The sequence below is a fragment of the Artibeus jamaicensis genome, unplaced genomic scaffold, assembly GCF_021234435.1.
Source record: "Artibeus jamaicensis isolate MK-2021 breed Jamaican fruit bat unplaced genomic scaffold, CSHL_Jam_final contig_233, whole genome shotgun sequence".
Taxonomy (NCBI): domain Eukaryota; kingdom Metazoa; phylum Chordata; class Mammalia; order Chiroptera; family Phyllostomidae; genus Artibeus; species Artibeus jamaicensis.
In genome coordinates, this window is record NW_026521486.1 from 8863930 (window position 1) to 8877770 (window position 13841).

Sequence of the window (13841 nt, forward strand, 5' to 3'; positions counted from 1 at the left end):
TAAGTATCACTTACACTCAGAATAATTAAGTACAGAAGCTATACTTAAGAAACAATAACAAAGCAGACTCATTTACGCCAAGCAGTATATAGAGTAAAATATCATAAAGGAAAGGGAGAGAGAGGTTCCAGGTAACTCTGAGTGGACCCGGAAAAGTGGTTGGTTCGATCAGCAGCTCTAGAAAGATAATACGTTTACTTTGTGGACACGCCAGGGTTTGTAATGTTCAGTGGGGCACTGAGGATGGAAGGATCCAGTCTGAGCTGGAAACGTGCACCTGGAGGAACTAGAAGCAAGCGGGGGAAACCCGATTACTCAGGATGGCTTGTGCCGTGTTGGTGAGTTTCACCTCCTGTCATTCAGTCCTCACAGTGGTCCTCTCCGAAGTGGACAGCCCACTTGGCAGGTGAAGAAACGGGCTGGAAAGGGTTAAGCGAGCAGCACATCCATGTCTGGTGAGACGTGTTTAGGGTTTAAACTCAGGCATGCGTTCCAGGCCTGTGCTCTTTCGTCCTTGTACTGTAGCTCCTGTGAAACCTTGGAAGGAAGGACGTGGTTAGACCCCCAAACTACGTAGAAGTCACCTGTGGTTGAAGTTCTGGGGTTGCAGTGGGTGAGGGATTAGACCGATGAAGGGGCTGAGACTGGTCCTTGGTCGTGCATTTTTCCTGTCAGATGGGACCTCTGTACCACAGCAGGATCTCTGAATGTAGATTAAAACAGCTAGCTTGTTTCACACTGTACACTGAAAGAGTGTATGTGTGGTCGTGTGTCAAGTCACCATGGCTGGTTCCTGCATGTAATTTAAAGGAAAAAGACATCTGTGCCTGCCTTTGTGTTGTAACTGCAGAATTGAGTAGTTGCTGCAGAGACCATATAGCCCACAAGGCCTAAGATGTGCTCTCCGGCCCTTACAGAAAAAGTGCTGACTCCTGCTTTCCACTGTCCTTCCTGGAAAAGGACCAGCCTCGGGGAGAAGGGGCTGTCTGAGGTGGTCCTCGGTGGCCAGCTAAGTTTTTCTCTGCTACGCGCGATATGCTTCATAGAGGGTGCGTGCCTGCCAGACGATCCCTGCTGGGGCAGTCCGGCTGTGATGGGAGAGCACCGTCTTTGGGGGTGTCGAATGGCCTGGGCTCATCGCAACACAGTTAATTAGCCGTTATGTATGGTGGGACGGGGGGGAGACTGGTTCAAGACCCCACTGGAGATGCCACAGGGGCCACTGGCTTCAGAACTGGCTTAGATTTGGATTTGAGTCTGCTCATGCTAGTTAGTGGCTGAGTGGTTTTTTATAAGATACTTAACCTTTTAAAATGTCAGTTTCCTTATCTGTAAAAGGAAAATAATGGGAATAGCTACTTTATAGGGTTGTGAGGATTTAGTGAGTTAAGGGATATATAAAGTGCTTAGTGTATTGCTGGATACTAGTAAGCTCTCATTACAAGTAAGCTGCTAATCCAGGTGAGGGAGGGTCTAGAGGGGTTCAGAATGGGGTTAGGGAACAGTGGCCCTTGTGTCCCCAAGTCAGTACTCATACCTACTGCTCTGAACTGTATTGAAGTTTTTGCGTATTTGGAAAATCTCCCTGATGTGACTGTTAGCTCCCTGAGAACCATATTTCTGACTTTCGTTATGATGTCTTCAGTGCCTGCCACGGCTGTAGACCCATAGGAGGTATTTAGTCAATAATTCATTTTCTCAGATAAGAGACACTTAAGCTGCTTATTATTATCCTTTAGTATTAAAAACATTTTCATACAAATCCAGAGGTAAATTTTTGCCTAGAAATAATCATGTGAACTGCTGTCTTATAGTTTGCTGGATATTCTAGTACTTCTCTTCTGAACTTACAACTCTGAAATATGACCTGGAATTTAGTAGAAATCAGCAACCACTTAATGTTTTTAGAATAATAATAATAATACTTGGGGAAGTTTCCAGACATTGCAGAGTGTATGAGATAAGATACGAAGTCACTCCTTCCCCAATTTCATTCCCTCCGTGTGTAAGTATAGTGGTTGTTTTTGTTCAACAAAAGTTAAAAAGCGTTCCTGTAAGTAACAAAAGAACCTCCCAGCATTGCTGTTTGACCTCCCTTCTTTTCTGTCTTGCATCTCTTTGAAACAGAGTGCTGAGGCTGTGAGTGGATCCTACAGAATGTTTTTGCCTTTCTTCCCTCATCTCCCACTGCTAATTGCTGTGTTTATTTTGTTGGTGGAGCCAGCTCCGTGGGACTGCCCCCGTGGGAGCCCAGATACTGTGCACTGGTGTGCCAGAGCGGCCCTCCCAGCAGGCCTGGGCGGCAGTGAAAGGAGCCCGGGCGGAGCATTCAAGTCCCAGGTCATTCATAACTGGGAAAGGGTGTCTTCTGGCCTTTGCCGGTTGTTCAGTGGACACTCCCTTGTGTCCTGTGAGATGATGTTTCTGCCTGGAGTTGAAGTGTAGAACTGTGGAGACCTTTGGTACTCTTACTTTCTTTCATTCACTAGTCCGTCCACGTGAATTTGAAAGTTTTCTTGCATATCTGTTCTCAGGCCAGCCAATCCTGTGAGGGCTTCTGAAGCACCCTGCTTCCTGAGGGGGCAGGCAGGTGGGTGGGGAGATCATTTGAGACATAGCACTGAACAATTTGAAGGAGAGGGAGAGGATAATTTTGTTTTTCCTCTTAGGGTGCCCAGAACAGCTACGGAGAACTCATCTGCATACAAGGGTGTCCAGTCTGCAGCCAGGATGGCTGTGAATGCGGCCCGACACAGAGTCGTAAATTTACTTACAACTTTGTGAGGGTTTTTTGTGATCACATATCACAAGGTATTTTCATGTGTGGCCCAAGACAACTCTTCTTCCAGTGTGGCCCAGAGATGCCCAAAGATTGGACGCCCCTGACCCCAACCTTATGATGACGAAAAGAACAGATACAGGGATGAGTGAGAAAGATAGACATTCCCTGAAAAATTATGGGTAAAAATTTAAGGTTTTCATAGCATAATGTCTAAGAACTAAACAAAGGGAAGACTTTTATGTAGAGCAGACCTTAGTCCCACGTAGAAATGACCCTTGGACATGGGAGACAGCTGACATTTGACGCTGTGTAACTTTGAAATGAAAGGGGGTTTGACTATCTGTCAGCCACGTTGCGGCCACCTTTTTAAGATTGGCACAGCAGTTCAGTGCTTCAGCACACTGACTTCCTCTGTTGATTATTTTTTCATTCTCTTGTGTATCGTAGAAATGCACCGTAGGCTTTATTTCAAAAGTAATATATTCATATTATTAGGAGCACAAGGGAACTTGGGGGTTTGGGGTAGATGTGTTTGCTGTTCTGATTGTGGTGATGATTTCATGTGTGTACATGTTTGTCAGTGTGACCAAATGGTACACTATGAATAGATGCAGTTTGTTATATGCAAATTATACCTCAATGAAACTTAATTTTTTTGTTGATTTAATGACTACAAATTGGAGTTATTGCACATTTTAAAAAAGTTGTTAGCCCACTTTTAAAGAAATATTTTGCCCTGACTGATGTGGCTCAGTGGATTGAGTGCTGGCATGAAAACTGAAAGGTCACCAGTTCGATTCCCAGTCAGGGCACATGCCTGGGTTGCGGGCCAGGTCCCCAGATGGGGGTGTGGGAAGGGCAACCGATCGATAAATCTCCTGCACATTAATGTTTCTGTCCTTCTTTCTCCCTATCTTCCCCTCTTTCTAAAGAAAAATAAATCTTTAGAAAAATGTTGTGTCTTTACTATGATTTGTAACAGTTCTTTGTAGATTCTGGGTGCGTGTCCATTGTCAGATGTATGTGTTGTGAATACTGTCTCCCAGGCTCTGCCTTGTCTGTTGTCATGATGGTATCTTTCAGGGAGGAGAAGCGGTTTGATTTTTATGAAGTCCAGTTTATTAACTTCTTTAATAGTTCTCACTGTTTATATCCCAAGGATTCTTGTTTATTATGAAGTTGTGACAGTTTTCCTTTTTTCTGAAAGTTTTATAGTTTCAGCTCTTACATTACTTTTGCATAGATGGGGTAAGAGTTGAGGCTTATTTAATTGCCAGTGAGTATTCAGTTTCTCAGTTTTTAAAAAAAAAAACTTTTGTTTCCCCCATTGAACTGATCCGATGCCTTAATATTGACTGTGTGTGCATGTGTCCATCTCTGGTTTATTTTCTGTCTCGGTCATCTGTCTGTCTGTCTGTCTTTAAGCTAGCACCACACTGTTTTGATTGCCGTGGCTTTATGATAGGTCTTGAAATCAGGTGATGTAAGTCCTCCGATATTCTTTATTCTTCAAAATTGTTTTGTCTCCCTGGCCGGGTAGTTGAGTTGGTTAGAGCATTGTTCTGATGCCCAAAATTGTTTCTGCTATCCTAGGCCCTTTGTATTTTTATGTAAAGTTTAATAATGGCTTGTCAGTTTCTGCAAAAGTACATGCTGAGTGTTTGACTGGGTTTGTGGAGTTTAGGTACGTAATCATCTTAAGAATATCAAGCTTTCCAATCCACAGTCACATGTTTCTCCACTTATAATAACAGCCTTTGTAGGTTTTTTCTGTTTTATTTTATGGAGAATAACTGATTGTAGTAATGATGGTGGACTCTTCTTTAAAAATAGTGTGAGATCTCTTGGTAGCTTTGGATGCATTTTGTTTTGGGTGGTATGGGTTTTAATAGCTGTCAAGTTAACATTGGAAGCCTGGCATGAGGCTCAGCAAATGCTGCTGAGAGTTTCCTCTCCCGCAGCTCCCAGTGGATGGAGAATTCCTCCTGGAATTGAGGGGAAAGGAGGCTAATTGGTACTGAGAGAGAAAGGAGTGATTTCTTGTTCAAAGGAAGTGATGCTGATAAGTAGGAGAAGACCAAGTGACATAAGCCCAGTGATGTAATGTATAAAGAATGGGGCGGGGCGTTTATCGGAGTGCTGACGTCTTGAAGCCACCGCTGCCAAAGCCTCCAGGAAGGACAGTGGCTCCAGACGGCAGGCAGACTTGTGTATCTTCAGTAGAACAGTGGCTTTGCTTTTTATGGGATAAAATGGGAGGTCAGGAGGTGAGCTGTTGAGAAGCCTTTGCCAAATCTGTTACACAAGTGTTAAACTTGTCTTTTGTATGTGAACTTAAAAATTAGAAGTAAGAGAAGGACTATGGAACCAAAATGGCATCTAACAATTTTTGGTAGTTACTGCTTATGCTTTATCGACATTACAAATATCCTGCTGGATCCTAAGCAGGTGCCCGTAGACGGGCTCCGTGGGGGGCGGAGTCCTGCTGTGTCGTCACCCTGGCAGTGCCAGCAGTGGTTACGGAAGGTTCTTCCATCTCTTTGTCTGTTTTTTTTTTTTAATTTCTAATTTAAGGAAAGGTTTTAGTATTAGTATTAACATTAATCTAGTAACCAAGACTTAAATCTGTACCTTCAGATTCAAAAATTTTTAATAATTTACTTTCTCCTGAAGTCCATGCTCTCAAAATTGGGAGGTCTCTGTTGTCTGGTTTTGAGACTTTAATTTAATAATGTCATTCTGCTTGTTTCTGTGAGTGGTAATTCAGTGAATTTGATTTGTTTCCCTTAAGAGTCACTAAAGGGATAGAGAAAGCCCTAAAGAAAACACTAGTGGCATCAATTTCACCTCGTGTAACTTTGTGAGAACTTTGCTGGCGTTTTTAAACTTGAAGGAAAATTTTGACCCTTTGGCAGCTGGTCATCTTCACTATGGTCATAGAGCTGTCTGGTAAGCACGGATCACCCGAAGTTAGGCCTGCGTTTGTGCGTGTGCCACATCTGCAGGCGTGCGAGTGAGTGTGTGGGGCCGTGTTCTCCCCAGTCCTGGGGAGTAAGCCTTACATTTTACCTGAGCAGTGAGGGAGTGTGCAGAGAACTTTATACACTCACCTTGAAAAATAATCACGTACCGAGAATTTAAAGTCACCCTTTCCCCTTATTTTCTCTGTTTCTTGCAGGGTAACCAGGAGCCAACAACAACTCCTGACGCCATGGTCCAGCCTTTCACTACCATCCCGTTCCCACCACCTCCACAGAACGGAATTCCCGCAGAGTATGGCGTGCCACACACTCAGGACTACGCCGGCCAGACCAGTGAGCATAACCTGACCCTCTACGGGAGTACGCAGGCCCACGGGGAACAGAGCAGCAACTCGCCCAGCACACAGAACGGATCTCTCACGGTACGTGGGTGGGGAGGTGCACGGCGGAGGGGGGGGTCATCTTGGAAGTCGGCACCTTAGTTGCCATACCAGAAACCCTTTGAATTAACTTAGCATTTACATTACACTGCACAGCACTTTTGTCACTTCAATTCTACTTCAGACATTGTAATTAGAAGATAAGGATTTAGCATTCAGATTCACAGTCCCTGCCCAGGACCTTACAGTCTGGAGGAGGAGCAGGCAGTTCCAAAGGTAAGTGCACTGGGGAGACCAAACCCAGGGGATGCGGCCCTTCTCTGTTCTCAGGCACCGCCCGCAGCATCGCGCACAGCCTGCTTCCTCCTCCTCAAATGCTCGTCTCGGGCTTTTGTGACACCCCCCCGGCTTTCCTCTGCGGCACCCGGTCCTTTGTTAGTCTCTTGCCGGTTCCTCTTTCTGTTCAACTTTCAAATGTTGCATCCCTTTAGGCCTGGGTTCTAGGATCCCCTTTACTTATTTTACATCCTCTCTATATATAATTATACTACTAACTATACCTAGTTGCTCAAGCAAATCCTGTGGGTCGTTCTTTATTGCCTTCATCTCTACATTTCTTCCATTAGCAAGTCTTAGCAATCATAACTTTTTGAAAAATTATATTTATTGATTTTTGTAGAGAAAGGAAGCGGGGGGGGAAGAGAGAGAAACATCGGTTTTGTTGTTCTGCTTATTTATGTATTCATTGGTTGGGGGTTTTTTTTTGTTTTTTTTTTGTTTTTTTAAAGATTTTGTTTATTTATCTTTAGAGAGGAAGGGAAGGAGAGAAATATCAATGTACGGTTGCCTCTCATGAGTCCCCTGCTAGGAACTGGCCTGCAACCCAGGCATGTGCCCTGACTGGGAATCAAACCGCCATTGTGTGGTTTGCAAGCCCGCGCTCAATCCACTGAGCTACACCAGCCAGGCCCATTGGTTGGTTTTTATAAGTGCCCTGACAGGGAATCAAACCTGCAACCTTGGTGTATTGGGACGGCACTAACCAACTGAGCTACCTGGCCAGGGCTTTGGCAACCATAACTTTAAAGTCTTTTCTTACTTCGACCTCTTCTTAAGAGTACAGCTGAATAGTGTACATGACTCAGAGCTCAGCTCTTCTGCCGGATTTCTTGGGTTTGGGTCCTGACGTGGCCCCTACTTAGCAGTATGACCCCGGGCCAGTTACTTACTCTCCATCTGCCTTGGCTTGCTCACTTTAGAATGAGGACCATAGTACCAACCTAAGGTAGCTGTTAGGAGACTCAGAGGAGTTTGATTCACGTAAGGTGTTTATCGTCATCATCAATCCTCCAGGTCTGACCTCATCATTTATTTCCTGTGTTGCTGCTGCCATTCTCCACACAGCAGCCACGAGTGGGGTTTTCAGTGCAAATAATGCCATTTTCCTGCTTCACTGTAATAATAATTTCTCAACATGCTCAGAATAAAACCCAACCCAGTACTTTACTGTTCCCAAACTCAAACCTGTCTGACTTCACTGCTGACCACTAACGTGCTAAAGTAAAGGAAATGTCTTACATTCGCCATAGATGTGAATCACATATGTGTTATCCTATAGGAAATCATGTTGTCTGTGATCGTGTGGTATATTTCCAAAGGTAGGAATGTTCTTAGTCCACAGAGAAAGATCTACCTAGTTTTTCGGTTCTTTTTGCCTTTCCTCTAGCAGATTATCAGAACTGTGTCCAGCCTTTAAGCCATACGATAAGATTTGTGTGTGTGTTTTGAGTAATTTTCTTGGATTTAACCTGCGGAGTGGGCTTTAGTAATTTGCCTGAACTTAAGCTCCCCACAGAGTGCGACCACTGATGCTTTTGCTCAGTGATTTGCACTCGTTCTTACTCGGACGCCTGGCTAGAAGCCACCTCAGTGTCTCCATAGCTGAGTGGTTCACCCCTCATTTGGGCAGAAGTCGTGCTGAGGCGTCTCGACTTTGGGAAGCTTCGCCGCCTGTTTGTGGGTTGGGAAGCACATTACGAGTTCAGCCCGCTCTCAGTTGCCCTTGGGTTTTTCTTTCTCCTGAGCCCTCACATGTCTCCCCTTCATCCGTGCAGATTCGTAGTCAGTGAGGAAAGTGAGGAGGGCGGATCTAGCTCTTCTCTGACTATCTCGTTTCCGGGGTCTCCCCTTTAGATTTCTGGCTGGCCCTCCGCTCACCCCAATTACACCACAGCCTCGAGCTAGGAAAAGCTGCATTTCCCGTTAGGTTTTATTAAGTTTGCCACTTCTAGCCGACGAAGCTGTGGATTCTCTGCTGTCTGACTCCTCCAGACGCCCCAGGTTGAGTCGGCTGGTTTTCGTGGCCCCAGCCTTGTGCTGATGAGACCAGGTTCCCCCAGCACAGCCGAGGGGCTGGGGGTGGGGTTGGTGGGTTCGAATAGCCCCAGGCAGTACGTTTGTAGCGTCCTCTTGGTCTTACCCCAGCTCCAGCAATTTTTCAGGAATTTTTTGTGTTCGTTATTTGCCTTTCATTGATTTCTAGGACCCTGAAATGACTGTTGGACAATTTTGTCCGGTTTCCTTTTTGTTGTCTTGTTTTGAGGAGAGGGTTCGGTGACCTGCCCACATCATCGCAGCCAGAAGCCCCTTCTCCAAATTATTGTTGGTGGTGGTTGCGGTTCATCGCTGCACCTCCTCACCGTTGCCCGTCGCTTTCTCTCATTGCTGTTTCCCGGTTCCGGCTCCCAAATCGCATGTTTCGCAACGACAGTATTAGGATGCGCTCTTTCCTTAATATAAATCTGTACAGTTAAGACAGCTGTTTACCATACAGTTTGGCATTACACTGAGCGGTTTGAGTTCTTAGAGAAATACTGAAATAATATTAGGAATCTATGTGTGTACAGCTTGCGAATTCATTGGTGCTAAGGAGAAAGTGGAAAATCCCCTTCCAAGTTGCTTCTACAAACGGAGCTAGCACAGGTTGTATAATTTTAGGAAGTTGCTAACAATAAAATGGTAAGTTATTAGGGAGCTCTGTTGAAGATACTTGTTACGTGTTTAAGTGTTCATTTTAAATGTGAGTGTGGGTTTGCCTTTGGAAGTTGTGTAAGTGTGTATCCTTGGGACACGTGTGCATACAGAGAGGTGGAGCATTGTATCATAAAATCTAGATTTGACAACATGTAAGTTACTCTGTTAAACTTTTCCTATCTAATTGTGTGTCTCATAGCCAGTTAGGAAGCATTGTTGTTTATAAACAAATGATACCTTAAATTTGTGTAACACTTTTTAATTCAGTTTAAAACAGTATTTTACTGTGGTTCATAAAATAGCCCTGGGTGGTATGTTAGGGTTTTCACAGTTGAGGAATTCAAGTCCTTCCTTTCGTCCCCGAAGCTCTGACTCCGAAGCCCCCGCTCCCCGACAGAAGGCAGTGCAGCTCCACCTGGGCCTCCGCGCGGCCCCGAGCCGCTGCTCCCACTCGGCCCGAGGGGCAGCTCCGCTGGCGGCCTGGCCGATGCGGAGCCAGATCCGCGCATCCTCCGTTCAGGCTCGAGGAGAGTCCTGAGTTGACCACTTTTTGTGGAACTTAGAAGGTGTTATTATTTTGTACTTTTGTCTCCCTAACTAAACAGTAAGCTTTTAGAGAAAAAAGTTCTTTTTTTGTTCACTTTTGCATTTCCTGACTTATAACAGTGCCTGACACTTAATAGTTACTCAGTACATGTTTTTTGAGGGAAAAAAATGAACGGAGATTCAGAGGATGGCTGAGGAGAAAGAAGCAGGGGCTTCTCGGTGGGCATGGCGCTGATCTGGGCCTTGAACTAAGTGATCAGAATGCGAACATGTACGGACGGGGGAGAGACGAATAGGAAAGGCATTTCTCAAAGCAAAGCTTCAGCGACCGGAAAGACGTTATTCAGACGTCTGACCAAAAGCCTGGGTTTTCACTGGTCTGAAGCTTTGGGTGTCAGTGCTGATGGGGACTGATGGGGAGGAGGGTTGCTGGAATACACTCTGGGAAGAGTGTTTGAACACCTGGCTGAGAAATGGCTTCACTGAAGGTGTCCGAGCAAGGAAGTAGAAGTGAGCAGGATTGGGCTCCCAGAATATTAATCTCTCGTGTATACAAGACAAGTAGGAAAACCGGGAGGCTGGTTAGGAGAGCGTCTTAGTCATGGAGTTGATAGTGCGGTTCTGGGCTAGGGGCTGCAGTGGTTCTGGAGAGAAGGGCTTGATTAGAGAGACGTTATGAAGGATACAGGAATGGACAGCCGATTGATTGAATGGTATAAGATCACAAGATTGATCCTTTGGCAATAACTGTATCTTGAATAAATTATTTTACCTCTGAAATTTCCGTTTCCTCATCAAATGAAGTCAATGCCTATCTGCCAGGATTGTAGTGAGAATAAATTATAAATACTTTGGAAATTGCCTGTTTAAATAGTTCTTTAAGGTAATTGCTTTTAACCATCTTTTTAAAATAGGGTGTCTAGGTTGATGTTGCTTGTGTGTGCTTTCTGTCAGTGTGAACTGCAGCTGCATTTTGATGCGGGTCTTGTTTATGTTGGGGGGTCCCACCTTGTTGACGGGGGAAAAACAAACGGAAGGGCTTCTCCTGCAGAATACAAGCAATGAAATCTGGCATTTTATTTCTGAAATGTGTGTTGGACATTGATTTCAGCATTGTGCTCTAAGATGAGAGCCTGTTTTGATAGTCATTTGGCCTCACACTGTGCGTTAGCAGGGGAGAGCAGTTAGGGCCCCCCTGGGTCTGCAGGGCCTTGATTATCGCTGAGCCTGCCTGCAGAGAAGAAAGGACATCAGTCCGTTTATGTGTAGATGTCTTTCCAAACACCAGCAGGCATAAACAACCAAAGTATTTGAAGTCCACGAGCTTTGGTGGATAATTTTCTGATGTGAGGTTTATATTTGTATACATATTCTGCTACTTAGTAGATGATACATTTCATGAGGGCAGGGATCATCACCCTCTTCTTAGTGCTCCCATTGGTACATAATAGGTGTTTTTCTTGGGCTTTTGAGTACACCACTAAAGAAAGCCAGCTCAGACCCCGTACTGTCCACCAGCCTCAGTTTCTTGGTTACACCCTTAACTCGGAATTGAAGCCAGACTTTCTTACACTCCTACTGTCCGAAGATCAGTTTAATCATGCTCCCTTGGAATTACCCCCTGATTCCCTTGTGGTTTGGTGACCTATTAAAACATAGCCAAGGAGTTATAACCCTTAACTGTGGGCCCATTTGTCCAAATGAAGACTCTGGAACATAATAGTAAAAGTGGGGCCCAGATACTTTTATGATGTTCTATATTATTGGGCTGTGTATTACCTTCAGCCTGAGACATAGGGATTATCATCAGCACGTTCTCCTTCGGGCTAGAGTTAGAGACCTGGGACTGTAGGGAATTCATTCATCTACCATCTGCTTTTCCAAGAGAGACCCATTTTTTTTCCAAAGTAGTAAAAGTAGAGGACTTGATTCTACTCACACTGTCAACACTCTACTCACACTGTCTACACTCATTATCAGTTCACCCTAAAAAATAGTTACTCGTACCATCCAGCTCTGGAATTTTGATGCCTGTAAGCAGCGTGGCAGTTTCAAAGCTGGATCCCTGAGGAAACTGTATCCTGATCTGAAAATGCAACAGTTGCTACAGAAAATGCAACTCAGAACCAGGCATGGGTATCTTTGAATAGAGAAACTTGCCCTTTGGTTCCCATAAGACTCAAAACACCCGTTTAGCACATCATTAATGTCAGCTTCGTGGTGATTGCTTCTCCTTCGCTTGCCTTCACTTACTTCCTCGCCCTCCCCGGGAGAAGCCAGACTGACAAGTGCTGCCCTGCCCCGTTGGGGCGAGCAGGAAGGAACGGCCCTGGCTAATTGGGGGGCACGGTTTTCTTAGCCTGTCTCCAAGAGTTGTACGTTTTTGTGCTGTCATTCAAAGCCAGTAAACTCTGATTAGAATCACTGGATTTTAAAACTAAGATGGATTTTAGAAATCACCCCGTGCCTTCCTTTTCCCAAGCAGAGGTCCGCTCAGAACAGGACTGGGGCTCAGGAATTTGCTTTCAGTCAAGATTTCTTCCAGCTTCCTTCTGCAAATTATAAAAAATAAAAGACATCCGTAAGTCTTACCTTCTTAGCTTCTATTTACTCTTCAACTTTAAACCTAAGAACTCCAGCTAGAACATACTGATTTCTTTCATTCTGAAATTAAAATGTACATTAAAATATTAAAGAATCATTCAGTTAGGTATAAAGTTTTTAAAATTTGAGATGATCTACGTATGTTTCATAATTTTTATAATTCTTACTCCTGGTTTAAAAAATAAGTAACTTGCTATGATTTTTTTAACCTGTGATGTTGGCTTTCGTTTCATAGTGTAATAATGACGATCAGTATATGGTATTGCATACACAAACGATGTCTTTCGTCATTCTGTTTTACAGCACTTCGACCCAATGACAAAATGATACTAGGCATTTTCTAAAGAAAATTAAATTACTAGTTTATTGAAAAAACTGTTAGGTTACATTTAAGTACCCAAATAGGGCAAGATTCTCAGAATTTGGCTGTCATAGCAATATTCAGATATACAGGAAAAATGCTTAGGCATGTCTCTTTAAAATAACTCTGTCTGAAGGTACTTGTCCTCAATAGGGCACTGCTCTATACAGATGTGAATTCAATTTTCTATGGCCAAAAATTGTTTGGCAAAGTAGTTTTATATTTAATATATCACAGGTGTTTTTATTAGCATGTTATTTTGGCACTGTGAAATGCAAATATCCTTATTTTCAGGAAATAAACTTATGGGCCAAGATTTTACTTCTTAAAAAATAATCTGTAATGTTAGGACATTTTTACTCTTTAAGAAGGGGGTTATTTGGTTTAATTCCACCAAGTTTTAACTGTAAAGTGATATAAGGAAAAGTACCTCAGTCCACTTTCTAAAATATTATCTGGAAAGACTGAATTGGGGGGGGAACTGCATTTTAAAAAACACATACTTTTATTATATAATACGTGGTTCGGGAGCTTGAGTGCTAGAAATCAGACTGAGTTGGGTTTAGCCCCCAGCCCTTTTCGTTTGCTGGACATGAGAACTGTTACTCCGACGTCAGAGAATCATAACTGATGCTCATTTCCCTCATCCATAGAGATGCTGATGATAGTAGTTTCTATCTCATAGAGATGCTGATGATAATGGGTTGTTTTTAGAAGGTTAAATGAGGAAAATGAATAGTAAATACTTAGTATGTAATGCCTGGCACATAGTGGATGTTCAATAAATATTAGATACGACACTTATTAGTATACTGTAATTTATTTTAAAGAAAGTGTTACAGCCAGCTCTTGATGTATAAAATGATACAGATTTTGTACATGAGGCCACGGAATTATATCACTTTTCTCTCTTGCCATTTTCCTCACGCCTCTGGGGAGCTAGTGCCCTAAGAGCTGTTCTGATAACAGTGGTGTTTTCCAAAGTGAATTTTATATTGTGCTCTACAAAAATGAATGAATGAATGAATGAATGAATGAACGAACGAACGAACTATGTAATGCATATTTGGGGAGAAAAGTGAGTTTTCCCTCTTCATAATTCATAAGATAACGATTAACTTGGTTTAGTCTAGTATTTCCCAAACTTACTTGAC

General features: G+C 43.5%; 1 protein-coding gene across 19 annotated transcripts in view; it reads left to right on the top strand.

The window, feature by feature from the left end:
- RBFOX2 (RNA binding fox-1 homolog 2) overlaps positions 1–13841 on the top strand; it is a 259307-nt gene that overhangs the window by 198855 nt on the left and 46611 nt on the right. For all 19 annotated transcript variants that reach the window (XM_053662130.1, XM_053662122.1, XM_053662124.1 and 16 more), the window contains one exon: positions 5961–6185. In XM_053662130.1, coding sequence (XP_053518105.1) covers positions 5961–6185 — 225 coding nt within the window. The remainder of the gene's footprint in view (positions 1–5960; positions 6186–13841) is intronic.